The sequence below is a fragment of the Poecilia reticulata genome, linkage group LG18 (genome assembly GCF_000633615.1).
Source record: "Poecilia reticulata strain Guanapo linkage group LG18, Guppy_female_1.0+MT, whole genome shotgun sequence".
NCBI lineage: Eukaryota > Metazoa > Chordata > Actinopteri > Cyprinodontiformes > Poeciliidae > Poecilia > Poecilia reticulata.
The window spans coordinates 12129731-12142150 of NC_024348.1; the positions used below are offsets into that span (position 1 = coordinate 12129731).

The window sequence follows — 12420 nt, forward strand, 5'->3', positions numbered from 1 at the left end:
TAATAATTACTTACAGGGATACTTTGGAATATTTTGGCTATTAGTACTATTGTAAGTTAGAGTGACTGCATGTGTGTAGACTGAACACTAGAGGGCGCCATTAAACATTTAAGAGGAATATAAATAGATCGTAAACCATCGACATACAGGTGCATCCCAATAAATTACTTACTAATTCCCAAAGTTGTGGTCGGGACCCCACTTGAGGTGATAAGTATGCAAGTCTACTGTCGTGAGGTCTTCTTCAGAAATGTGCATTTGCGGATCCCTGTTGTTTGCAAAAAATAAATAAAAAAATTCAGGTCGACACATGGACATTTTGCAATTTCTTTGGATAACTCCCCATTATTTTTCTTGTATTGTAAATTCATCTTTACAGAATTTTTTTTTTCTTCAGTTTTTAATATTTTTAATAATGTGTAAATCTACATGCTTCAACTTGAGGTTACGTCTATTCCATTCTAAATTTACCTAAATACAAGAAAAAATACATCCAGAAATGGTTTAAAATGGTACAGAACATGTTTGTCTATGATTGAGTATGAATCAGAGATACAGGAACAATCTTAAAACTGTTTACCGAGACAAACTCACAAAACTCCTCTGACAGTTTTATTAGAGCAATTTATTTAAATGAAGCTGAACAGAATAACAGGTTGATGCATGCATAACAACTTAAAAGGTGAACTTTATAAAGAAAAAAATAGCTAATCATGGCATTCATTCTTTAAAACATTGCATGCTAAATTGAAACATTTTAATCTTGAAGAGGTTTCTCGCTAAACCTCTTTCAGCCCTATGTTGTTTAAATCGCTTACAACATGATACACATTTTCGTGGTCAATGCAAAGAGAAAAAGAGAAACAAAATGTCATAAATGTTTCAACAGATCAGTTTGGGTCTAAAGTCATTCAGCCATTTTGGTCTCGCATGTTGTTTCTCCCATCTGCTGGAAATGTCTACATGAAAATTAAATATCTCAATAAAATGGTAAAAGTTATAATTTACTGATTTCTGCACAGTTTTACTCTTCATCTAAGCTGTAACTCTGATCAGAAACACTTTGATGTTCTTGCTTTGTAGTACATCTCTCACATGTTAAGATCACTGGTGGCACATGGCTACTAATCTCCTTTTTCTGTGCAAACTACTATTGACTTCTGGGTGACCACTCAGTACAAACTGGCTGACGACCTGAAATAGAGTTTGCCTCAACCGCCATGAGGTTTTTAACATCGCTTTAAAATATTACATTATTTTTATCCTCTTTGCCCAGCTAATCTTGACTACTGCTAAATAAGGTTACCAAGGTTTAACCTTCTAGCATAAACACACGTCTAAAATGTTCAACTACCCCTTTAGACACAGAGTTTTATTTCCAGTTAAAAACACTTTTACGTCTTTGTGCCGTATTTTAATTGACTTGTTGACTGGATCTCCCTTCCTCTCTGATTCATGAAGAATCACTTCCATTCATTCCTTACAAGCGACTGTGCTTGGAACATGGTGTTCCTCTCGACCCTGGGGCGCACTCAGCTGCAAAGTAAAAGTTGCCATGATTCATCTCGCACATGGACCCCGCCTGGACTGTGGTGCCGCAGGACCCCAGGAGGTCATTCTGTCGGTCCGACCAGTGATCGTCTTCGTCCCAAACCGCTGCAGCAGCTCCACTGTTCCCGACTGGAACTCCTCGTCGTTCCACTGTGGGCTGTCGTCGTTGGAGACGACTGAGGTCTGGGACGTCTGGTTTTCCAGAAAAAGTAGCTGTTGACAGCTACTGCTGCAGCCGCCTCGACATTCAGACAGTTTCTCTCCTCCATTTCAGTAAAACCCTCTAATGTTGCTTTGTAGGTTTGCACAGAAGTGATGCTTGCCACTTTGCCTCCCAGAACAACTTTGTGCATGTAGTGCGTGCCAAGATGAAGCCAGAAACCTCATGTAGCTCAGCTCACAGTTGAACTGTGTTGTTAGGCTCATAACGGACCAGACAGACTTTGGGTTGAGTGGAGGGTTTTTTCTCACATTGAAACTGAAGTGGAAAGAAAACAGTTTATTAGATAAATCATTAAATGTGCTATTATGTACAATGTATGTTATGTTAAGATATTGGCTAGTTTTACACTGTGAATAAATTTTAAATTTTTCTTAAAGCATGTAAATTCAAGATTTATTGTGCAAAACTTTCTTAGAATAAAAAAAAACAACTCAAGATAGAACATTTAGTTTTGGATTATTTTTACCCTTAATATTAAGTTTAACCCTGTTGCAGTACAACTTAAAGTTGAAAAGGCATTTATATATACTTTAAACTTACATTAAAAGAAATTTCAAACAATTTTCAAATCTGCTGCTTGTTTTTCACAGCAGTTTACTTTGGTTCCAACCCGCCTCGGGTCCCTGACAAAACTCAACACCCAAAACTAGTGATTTTTTTTTGCAGTTGGACACTGAACAAGCCATGCAACAATGTTTTGAATGAGTCATTTAAAAAACTTTAGCCTGTTGTTGTTTGGAGTATCTTTAGGTCAAAAGGGTTTCCAACAGAAAATATCAAACAGATGTAGACCGGAAACAATTAATTGGATGAAAAACAGATTTAAAACTCAAAGGAAATGTAATTCAGGTAAGATCACAAGTTGAGTAAGTTACACAATTGATTTAATCTAGTTTGTCTTTATTTTTCACCAACCAAGGTAACAATATATATAGTGTCAAAGTTGGATAAGACATTTCAGTTACTACTCAGTTCTAAAGCGTATCATATTTACTGAGTTTTTGTTTCTCACCAGGATCGCCGCAGTTCTTGCTTAATAAAGCTGAACGTATCCTGGTTGGACTGACCTCTGATGGCAGCTTCAGGCTGCGTCCCTCCCGTTCTCAGCCTGGTGTCGTTCAGGTCTGAGCCCTGCTTCCAGCTGGGCGCCACATCAGTAAGGTCTTCCAGGATGAAGGCGCTGCTGGATTCATGGAGGCTTGCAGATAACGTGACAACTCCAGTTTTCCACAGCTGCTGGCAGCCTCTGCAGACTCCCCCTCATGAGGGTGATTTTGCACAGAGTGCAGGAGCTGTTTGGCCTCTGCCAGGTGTTCACGTCGATGACATACGCCATCCTTCTCTGCAGGGAGACCACATCGAAGTCATGTCCTGCTAGCATGGTCACAGGGGCTGTTTGTGCAGCTTTGCACTGGTCAGCTTGGACTGGGGAGATCAGCTGAGTGGGAGGCAGGAGGGAAACAGCTGAGACTGAGAGGCTGGAGATAAACGAAGCAGAGATTAGATTAAATATTAGAACTAATGCGAAAATTATGCAGATTTATCAAGTTGATTCAAAGATAGGATTCAGTCTTGCATCATTATTATTGTTTTTTATTTATTTTTAGTTGAATCTTATGCCACTTTTGGTGCTCATTTTGGTCATTTTTCATCGGCAAAAAAATGTGTACATTTTGTTTTTGTGAAAATTTACCAAATGTTAGACATTTTTGACATTGAACTCTCTAGTATGCCAGTGATGTCCAAATGTTTTGAGCCACGGGTCAAATCCAGCAGGTCAAAAGTCCTGAAGGTCACACTTTGTTTTCTTTTTTTTAGCTGGTTGACAATAAATTTGAAATGCAATATTTTAACATAGCAAAGCAGAAAATCAAAACGTATTGCATGTCCAAAGAAGAATTTACCTTGTTAAAAGAAGTTGCTTTGGTAAAACAGAAGGACGCCAAAATATGTGAACAATTTGCTACAAAAAAAGATCATACGTGCAAAAAAAAAAAAAAAAAAAGAATTTAACTGTTGCTGGAAGAAAGACAATTACAGCTGTATGGTTTTCTTTCACATAGAAAAAATGTGATGATTCACCTTTCACCAGTCAGGCCTAATTAATTTTAAATTGCTTATTTACGTTAATTTTATTACATAATCAGTTTTTTCTGTCTTTTTTGTCAAGATTTACATTACAGTCAGTGACAATAATCCCACATGTAACTTTGGCTTAATACAAACATGTAGTTTTTGAGAAACAAACAAACAAACAAAAAAAACGATTTAATATTTCAAAAGCAAAATAAATCAAGTTACAGCAAGATCAACCAAGTACTGGTATGAAAATATATAAATGTTCACAACATGAGTTGTAAAAATTGAATTAAAAACATTTGTTTTTGCAGAATTTGTTTGATTCAGTAGCTTACCCTGACATGACTGTCTTTACTCTGAGCTTCGTTATGAGTCGACTGGAAGACAAGGGTTTATATCTGCACATAAAGTCCCTCTGATGGGCATCAAAGAGGACAGAGAAATTATAATATTCTCCTAATATGGTATTATTTCTGTTTTTTTTATCTTTCCCTCACGTGCCAGCTATATACACACCACGTGTTTTGCTCAAACAGTAAGTTTTTCAGTATCTGGTTGGACACAAACCAGCATCTTCAGCAGAGGAACTCTGTTATCAGTTTCTCTGTAAGAAGAAACCAAATGAGGAGAACATTACGGAGCTCAGGCATCACAACACAGGAACTGTCTGGTTAGGTTTTAATCGGTTCATGCTGAAGGTGTGATCAGCTCAGGCTTTTGCACAACTCCTTATCACAGCAAACAATTTCTCAGCCTGATAAAGAGGAAGAGGAAGTCTTTTAGTGTCTGACTGGACGAGAACAGAGAGAAAGCATTCAGCAGCGCAGACGTTTGATCTCAGTTTGCCTGTCGGAAGAAAGCCAGGGGGGAGAACATTATGGAGCTCAGGAATCACACAGAAACTGCCTGGTTAGATTTTAAATAGTGCATGCTGAAGGTGTGATCAGCTCGGGTTTTTGTTCAACTTCTTGTCAAAGCACAGCAGATTCATTCATGAACACCCACAAGACCAAAGTGCTGCCAACAAAACAGCCGTCACATGATGCAAATAACAAAATCAGAAGGACCTAAAAATAAGTTAAACAGCCCTGTAAAAAAAATAATAATTAAGAAATACAATAATTGCAAATGTTTATTAGCAGTTTCTGCTCAGAGGAGACTTCTGAAGGCAGGTGGTTGAACTGAATTGTTAATCACAAAAAAACACCAAAAAATACTTCTACAGTGAAAGCTAAGTTTAAAATATAAAGTTGCATAAATGATGAGTTTTATCTCCTTACAGTGAGCTCAGTGATGCTTGGCTCCACTGTAATTGTTGGACCAGATAAGTTCCAACCAGCCAATAAAGCCGCTCTAAAACTGGTGATTTGCATACTTTGTCTGCATCCAACTTCCATTACATTCCTGTAGACTGAGAGCAGCACTAAACGCAGGAAAAAGCATTAAACTGAGCGGCGGTCATGCTGGAATTTATTAATGGAAGACAATCCAAGCCCAGTTTGCTTCAGTTTCTGTGAGGATGCGTTTGTTTTGTGCCTACATCCTGTCCTGCTCTGTTTCGGTGGTAAGCTCTGCCGTGTCCAACAGCTTCAGGGACTGCAGCCATTTTTTCTACATGCAAACGCCTCCAGCAGGGATCCAAGGGACAAGCAGCCAGAAGAAGATCTGCCAGAAGTTCGCCGACAAACTGCGCTACGCCACATTGTACGACAGCAGCCGGCGTCTCCCTCTGTACTCAGCTTACATTTTTAAGAAGTCTGATGGGAAGAGGAGGGCAGACACGCCGTGGATGTACGAGCCTCAGGTAGAGAAAGCAGAACAATGTGGGATTCACTTGAAAAATTTCATGAAATCTCTTAAGTCAGAAAAATGACTACTCCCACCATCGTGTTTTTGTTATTGGTGTAAATTGTTGTAAAGATTATTCAAAGTTTTTATTGCATAAGATCAAACGAATAAAATAGTAGCAATGATGACACATGTAACCTTGACCTACACAATTCCTGTACCTGAATGATTACTTATTTGACCAATGACAGTAACTAGTTGATCAAAATTGAATCTGATTCTTGAAAATAAGAGATAATAAATTATTTTAGATCAAATTGTCTAAATCAGAGCTTTCTAAAGTTGGGGGAAAAACCCTGATTGTGACTGAAAATCGACAAGTATGGTGTTTATGTTGCATTAAGAAACAGCAGCATAGTATTTATGCACTCCAAAAATAATAAACCGCATTAAAATTGAGAAAAATGTTATGTTTTAATGATGTTTTCTCTCTCTAACTTGCAGCTGGTGTCTGAATCGGAGAGCAGCAACATGAAGGTGCTCCCTCTGACGGAAGACGTTTCTCCTCTCATCGAGGAGAGCCAGACCGTTTTGGAGGACTACATAGACGCTGTAGAGTACAGACGAGGCACGCTGAACCCCGACCAGCACCAAGCAGACCCAGACGACAAATCCTCCACCTACACCCTCACCAACGTCGTTCCTCTGGTCACTGACTTCCTGGAAACCTCCTGGAGTTCTTACCTGGACACGGTCCGCCGACGCCTGAACAACTTCTGCCATGGTAAATCTTACATCGTGACTGGAGTAACTTTTTCAGGGGCCACCGTCAAGCGCAACAACAGGGACCGTCTTTCAATACCAAAACACGTGTGGATGGGATACTGCTGCCCAAAGTTTGACCGTAACTCACCGTATGAGGTGAGGTTCATGTTCCCTAGTTATGGCGGCTACGCCCTGAATGAACAGGCGGGCAACAGTGTGGTGGAGGTGCCACTGAAGAAACTGGAGACTTTCCTGAAGAGCCAAACAGACTTTGAAAAAGACCTGAGTATTTTCTACAAGAGCTGTGCGTCAGAAAACACCATCGAAAAGAAGCGAAGAGACCTGCAGAGGGTTGACCTGCAACCCGAATAACTGGGAATGTTTCACATATACTTGAACCAGAACAGTGTTGAAATATAAGGCGAACGAACTTTGATTAAAATGATGTTTTTATCAATGTTTGAAAAAGAAGACTGTTTAAAAAATAAATTATCTCCCAACTTTAGAGGCTATATTTAGATTGTGTCTGTATAAAGTACTGCCTGTTGATGTCTTGAGTTTTGTATGTAATGACCCTTTACAAAACAAACAAGTGGGAAAAGAATAAACAATAAAATCAATGTTAAAATGATGGATTCTGCAACTTTTATTGTCATTCCCTGCAGTTTAACAAAGCTTAAAGTAACAATTGTTTTTCCACTTTTCACACAGAATTCACCAGGTCCTATGATATAATTACTGCCTGATTCCAATGCTTTAGATGCAACATTACTGTTAATTTCTGTTTAGCTGATGCAACATACAACTGACATTAGGACACTTCTGTGCATTAAAATGGAAGATTATATCCTACTTCTCTATTCTTTGGTGAGTTAAGGTGGGCTAGGATTTTAGCAATTTGACAATTATTTTCTACCCATGTTTTCTCCCAAAACATCCTATTATTTTATATGTTAGCAGATTGCGTATAACTGCAGCCTATTGCTTAAAATTTCAAGCTGCTGATTAGGTTTGTTTCTTTAAAAGAAAGCTTTACTGCATCTCTAGATAGACTGAGGGTCTTTCCATCGTCTTTTCCCACCAGTAGGAGATAAACCTGTTCATGAACCTTTTCCCACTGGCTGTTGAATGTTTGACTCTAGTGGGTGGAACTGCAGCACTGCAAGAACAGCATTGCTTTGCATACTGTCTCCAGATTACACAGAAGACAGGTGTGAAACCCTGCGTTAGCTTTTCCACTGAACACCACCGGACACACTGACACACATTCAGTTATTGACTGAAACACTGAACATTCAGCGGCTTGTGGACTTGGATTAGAGACTTCAGATCACATTTGGATGATGGCGTTTTGGCTACAGATGGGTTTCCTGATCGCCAGCCTCACATCTTCAGCGGTGAGAGGGCGAGTGGAGAAAGAGCTGTCTCCAGAGTGCAGGGAATTCCTCTACATGGGAACCCCACCGAAAGGCCTGGAGCTTCCCTCTGTCAAGTACATCTGTCAGTTTTACAACAAGAAGCCGCGCTACGTGACCCTGTACAGCACCGAGGATCACGTTCCGATCTACTCCGCCTACACCTTCAAGCGCTCGGACGGGGAGAAGTGTGTGGATGTTCCCTGGATGTATGAGCCACAGGTAAGGAAAACTAAAACCCTGAATCAAGAAGCACCATACCAGTTGACATGTATGAATTTTAAGCTTACCGTCTGTCTTGTTTGCTTACTTTTTTTGCACAGTTGTCCACTTCTTTTGACACGGGCGAGATGCAGCCGTTTCCACGCGGTTACATGCACATGAACTTTGAAGACGCCCAAGCGATTCTGGACGACTACACCAACGCCATACACTACGAGCGAGGGACGCTGAACCCGGACGAGCATCAGAACGAACCTGACGACAAGGCCTCCACTTACACCCTCACCAACGTCGTCCCCATGGTGCCCGACTTCAACGACAGGATCTGGAACAAACAGGAGCACATCGTCCGCAAACGGCTTAACAACTACTGCCGCGGGACGGCCTACGTAGTGACCGGGATCACCAAGTCAGGGACGATGATCCGCAGAGAAAACATGAACCGCATCGCAGTCCCCGACTACCTGTGGTCGGCTTACTGCTGCGTGGACTATGACCACAACACGCCTTACACGGAGCGATACAAGTTCCCGTCTTTTGCTCACTACGCCCTCAACGGGGACGAGAACAACGAGGTGGTAGAGACCTCCGTCCCGAAGCTCAGGGAGTTTCTCAAAAAGACGTTTGTGAACCAGAACTTTCAGATTTTTGTAGGAGACTGCAATCCCCAATCCTCCATGAAAAGTGATTAGGAAAAGTATTTTGAAATGAGGTAGCTAGATTGTAAATTTGAAGAATAAATAAAGCTCCACTATATCCAAAACACATAGTGTACAGCTTACCACACTAAAATATATGCAAATAAACAGAATTGAATCATGAACTATATATATATAGCTTATTTGTGTTTGTTCTACACACGCATATTAAACGTTGGCATAATATGTGAAAGTGGTTGCAGAACTTTCTTTTCCTAATTAAAGTTCCTCAAGAAAAATCAAGGAAGAAAATGACTGACAAGACACGTTAGGAGTTACGTTCATGGACTAGATCAAACCACCACTCACAAATAAAGTTCCCCAACATTCTCACTTAATAAAAACAGAGCACAAAAGTGAAGTATGAGGTTTGCTTTTCTACTTTTGCACATCCACAGCTCATTAATCAGCAAAAGGACAACAACCAGAGAAGGATAGTAGGAGATATTTAAGCAAGCGTCATAAAAGAAGAGCAAACCTCTCTGACCTACAAAGAAAACGTTCCTAATGCATCTGTTTCACCTGTTTAAATGTCTACCTGTTTTCAAAGGTTATTTCTTGACATGTTCAGAACTCTGAACAGAGTTTTAGTGTGATTTTATCTGATTAACAACCGCTCTGTAACTGCATCGGTACGTTATATATTAATAAACAATTCAATCAAACTGTCTTTGGAGGCTTTCTTTTCAAACGTGAAGTTAATAAAACACTGTCAGCTATCTCTACTGGATGAAGAAGTAATTTCAGTTTGGACCCTGAACACCATGTTCCCATTAAGAGAACTGATGTGCTAACATTTGTGTGAATAGATGTCCGTGGCTTGTATTGGAAAAACACTTTTCCATTACAACAGAAGGTTTTCAAAAGCACAACTGCTTTTGAAAACCAGTTTGATAAAAGCCAATAAACCTTTTCTACCTTTCAAGAGCAAAAGTCACCAGTTTGGCTGTGAAAGCTCAAGGAGTTCTGATTTATTGATCTTTTTCATGCTGAAATATTGGAAATACTGAAATATTGGATCAGCAAATAATGTTTTCAGCTGCAGACAAACATTGTTCAAAGTCGCTCCATTGAACTCAGAGCAGTATCCAGCTCTACAATGAGGCATATAAACAATAAACCAAATAAACTAATTAAATAGAAAAACAGCTAGAAGCTGAGAAACATTTTGTTTTCTCAGTGCTAATTAAATCTCTCATGAATGTTAAAGTTTTTCAACCATTATTTTAAAGTTAAATTAAACTCAGACCTAGGTATAAACATGTTTTTTTTCAGAATTTTGAAAAATTTTAATTTTATTTACAAATGTGAATATGTTTCTAAATAAAGTTCCTGTTATGCCATTTAGATCATTAATTCATCATCAATACAGAATAATTAATCTTCTACACATCACAATGTTCATGTTGTAAGACTAGAAATATCGCGTAATAAGGTCTTATCAAAAAGATTACAACTATAGACATGAGATTAAACCTCTGAAATGTTGGAAATTCAATACACTTAAACTTAAAAAAGATATCTACTCTAAACACAGGTATCCTTTGATCAACATTGTTACTTAGTTTTGTTGCTGTTTTTATCTGACTATTGATTTTAGCTTAACCTTTTTATTGAGTGGAAGAATTTGAGTAAAGGTCTTTAAAATGAGTTAATACAGATCAGAGAGTGAAAGTCATCAAGTTGCTGTAGAGTGAAGTCAGAAGTATATTAAACCTATAATTTGCAAAAGCATTATCAGAATTTCCAGCTGTTCATTTCCAGCATAAAATGAGAGAAGAAGTCTGTCCATTTAGGTGAAGTCTTGCTAATCATGTGGTATAACAAGAAAGATCAATTTTGAGCAGTAGTTTTACAGCCTTTCTTCTTTTAAACAGGTCTTCATCTATAAAAATTATTCAAAAGGCGTACATATTTTTGTGCACATATTGCATTTTTTTTCAGTTTGTATTAATTTTCTCTGAGGATGTTTATCCATTGCTCACGTGAAGATCGATCACACTTTAATTCCATTTAGGTTTCTAGTGAAATTTAACTCAAATGCAAATTGCAGGACTGAAGCCATTATTAGTACACCTCTGTGAATGCTACTATGTCATGTCAGCAATGTGGAAAAGAGGCACGATAAAATGCTCTCAGTGTCTGATAACATTCACTGCCTTTAAACTAATACAGCTACACTTGTGGCAATTTGAATATATGGAAAGACCTCACAATGGGAGATCAGTTGGACACACAGATGAGCCAGGAAGGGAAATGTTGAGTTTGATAGAGCTGAAACCGAGGCTGTGCCTTTTAGACGTAGACGACTCGCAGCCTTATTCACAAGGAGAATCACAAAGATCTACAGGAGCAGAGAAAAACAAGCTGCGGAGATGAGAGCGACATCTGCAAACCGTGCCGTTTCCCTGACAGCTGTTGTGATGGTGCTGACCTCTGTGGCACTGCAGGGAGTCCAAGCAGGAGTAGTAAGTGACTTCAACCATGCAGAGCGCTGCAAGGACTCCCTTTATATGGGAACCCCACCGAGAGGTTATCTCAGCAACGCCTTTAAGAAGATCTGCCAGAGGTACGAGGATAAACCTCGCTACGCCACAGTGTATGACCCCCGCAGACACATCCCCATCTTCTCTGCGTACACGTTCAAGAAGTCAGACGGGGAGAAGAAGGTGGACTTCCCCTGGATGTTTGAGCCTCAGGTGAGTTTCAGTTCATTCTACAACAAAATGCTGTTTTGGTACTTACATTTGAGATAGCTTTTAGTTTAAATGTCGATGTAGATCCTTTAGCTGGGTATTGTTTGCATTTTGTAGACACTTAATGGACATGAAGAACTATTACTTAGGTCAACTTGAGATAAGCTACCTTGCTGAGTACAGGATAAGTCCAAACGAGATAGTGTCACAAATGCCACATATACAAATCTATCTTTCTGAGTTTGTGGTTTCATTTTTCTTGTATCAACAGTTGGCATCAGAGAAGAGCAGCAGCAACATGGAGCCTTTCCCCCAGTCGACAAGCATGCACATGAACTTCGAGGACACCCAGGCCGTCCTCGAAGATTACGCCGACGTCGTTCAGTACGAACGCGGTCAACTAAACCCCGACGAGCACCAAGCAGACCCTCTGGATAAAGCCTCTACCTACAGCTTGACAAACGTGGTTCCTCAGATAAGGGAGTTCAACCTGGGCCCATGGGCCGAACACCAGGACATCGTCCGCAAACGACTCAATAACTACTGCAGAGGAAAGGCCTACGTCATCACCGGGGTCACCACGTCCGGACACACGATCCGCCGCAACAACATGGACCGGGTGGCCGTGCCGGAGTACATGTGGTCGGCCTACTGCTGCACGGAGTTCGACCAGAATGCGCCGTACTTTGTGCGCTACAAGTTCCCCGTGTTTGCGGCATACGGGCTGAACGACCGTGTCAACAACCAGATGGTGGAGGTTCCCCTGAAGAACCTGGAGAAGTTCCTCAAAGGGAGGATGGATGTGGACAAGAACTTCCAGATATTCTATAACGACTGTGTGCCAGATAACTAATTGATGTAATAGTAGCTTTTGAGTGTGTTATTAATTTAGGAGTTAATTTTAAGAATAAGTCAGAGATTGACATACTTGGAGTTTAAGGGTTTGAGAAACTCTCCCCCATTTTAATTTGATGTTTTGCCCT

At 39.9% G+C, this 12420-nt stretch overlaps 3 protein-coding genes across 3 annotated transcripts; all 3 read left to right on the plus strand.

The window, feature by feature from the left end:
- Nucleotides 1–5330: 5330 nt before the first annotated feature.
- On the plus strand, nt 5331–6935 carry LOC103480569 (endonuclease domain-containing 1 protein-like). Its single transcript, XM_008435569.2, has 2 exons — nt 5331–5657; nt 6146–6935. Exons 1-2 carry the CDS (start codon nt 5373–5375, stop codon nt 6776–6778), a joined length of 918 nt encoding a protein of 305 aa, XP_008433791.2. The 5' UTR covers nt 5331–5372; the 3' UTR covers nt 6779–6935.
- Nucleotides 6936–7669: 734 nt separating this feature from the next.
- Nucleotides 7670–8857, plus strand: LOC103480627 (endonuclease domain-containing 1 protein-like). The gene is made up of 2 exons (XM_008435651.2): nt 7670–8043; nt 8145–8857. Exons 1-2 carry the CDS (start codon nt 7747–7749, stop codon nt 8733–8735), a joined length of 888 nt encoding a protein of 295 aa, XP_008433873.2. The 5' UTR covers nt 7670–7746; the 3' UTR covers nt 8736–8857.
- A 2226-nt stretch (nt 8858–11083) lies between these two features.
- Nucleotides 11084–12316, plus strand: LOC103480570 (endonuclease domain-containing 1 protein-like). Its single transcript, XM_008435570.2, has 2 exons — nt 11084–11440; nt 11709–12316. Exons 1-2 carry the CDS (start codon nt 11117–11119, stop codon nt 12288–12290), a joined length of 906 nt encoding a protein of 301 aa, XP_008433792.1. The 5' UTR covers nt 11084–11116; the 3' UTR covers nt 12291–12316.
- Nucleotides 12317–12420: the final 104 nt, after the last annotated feature.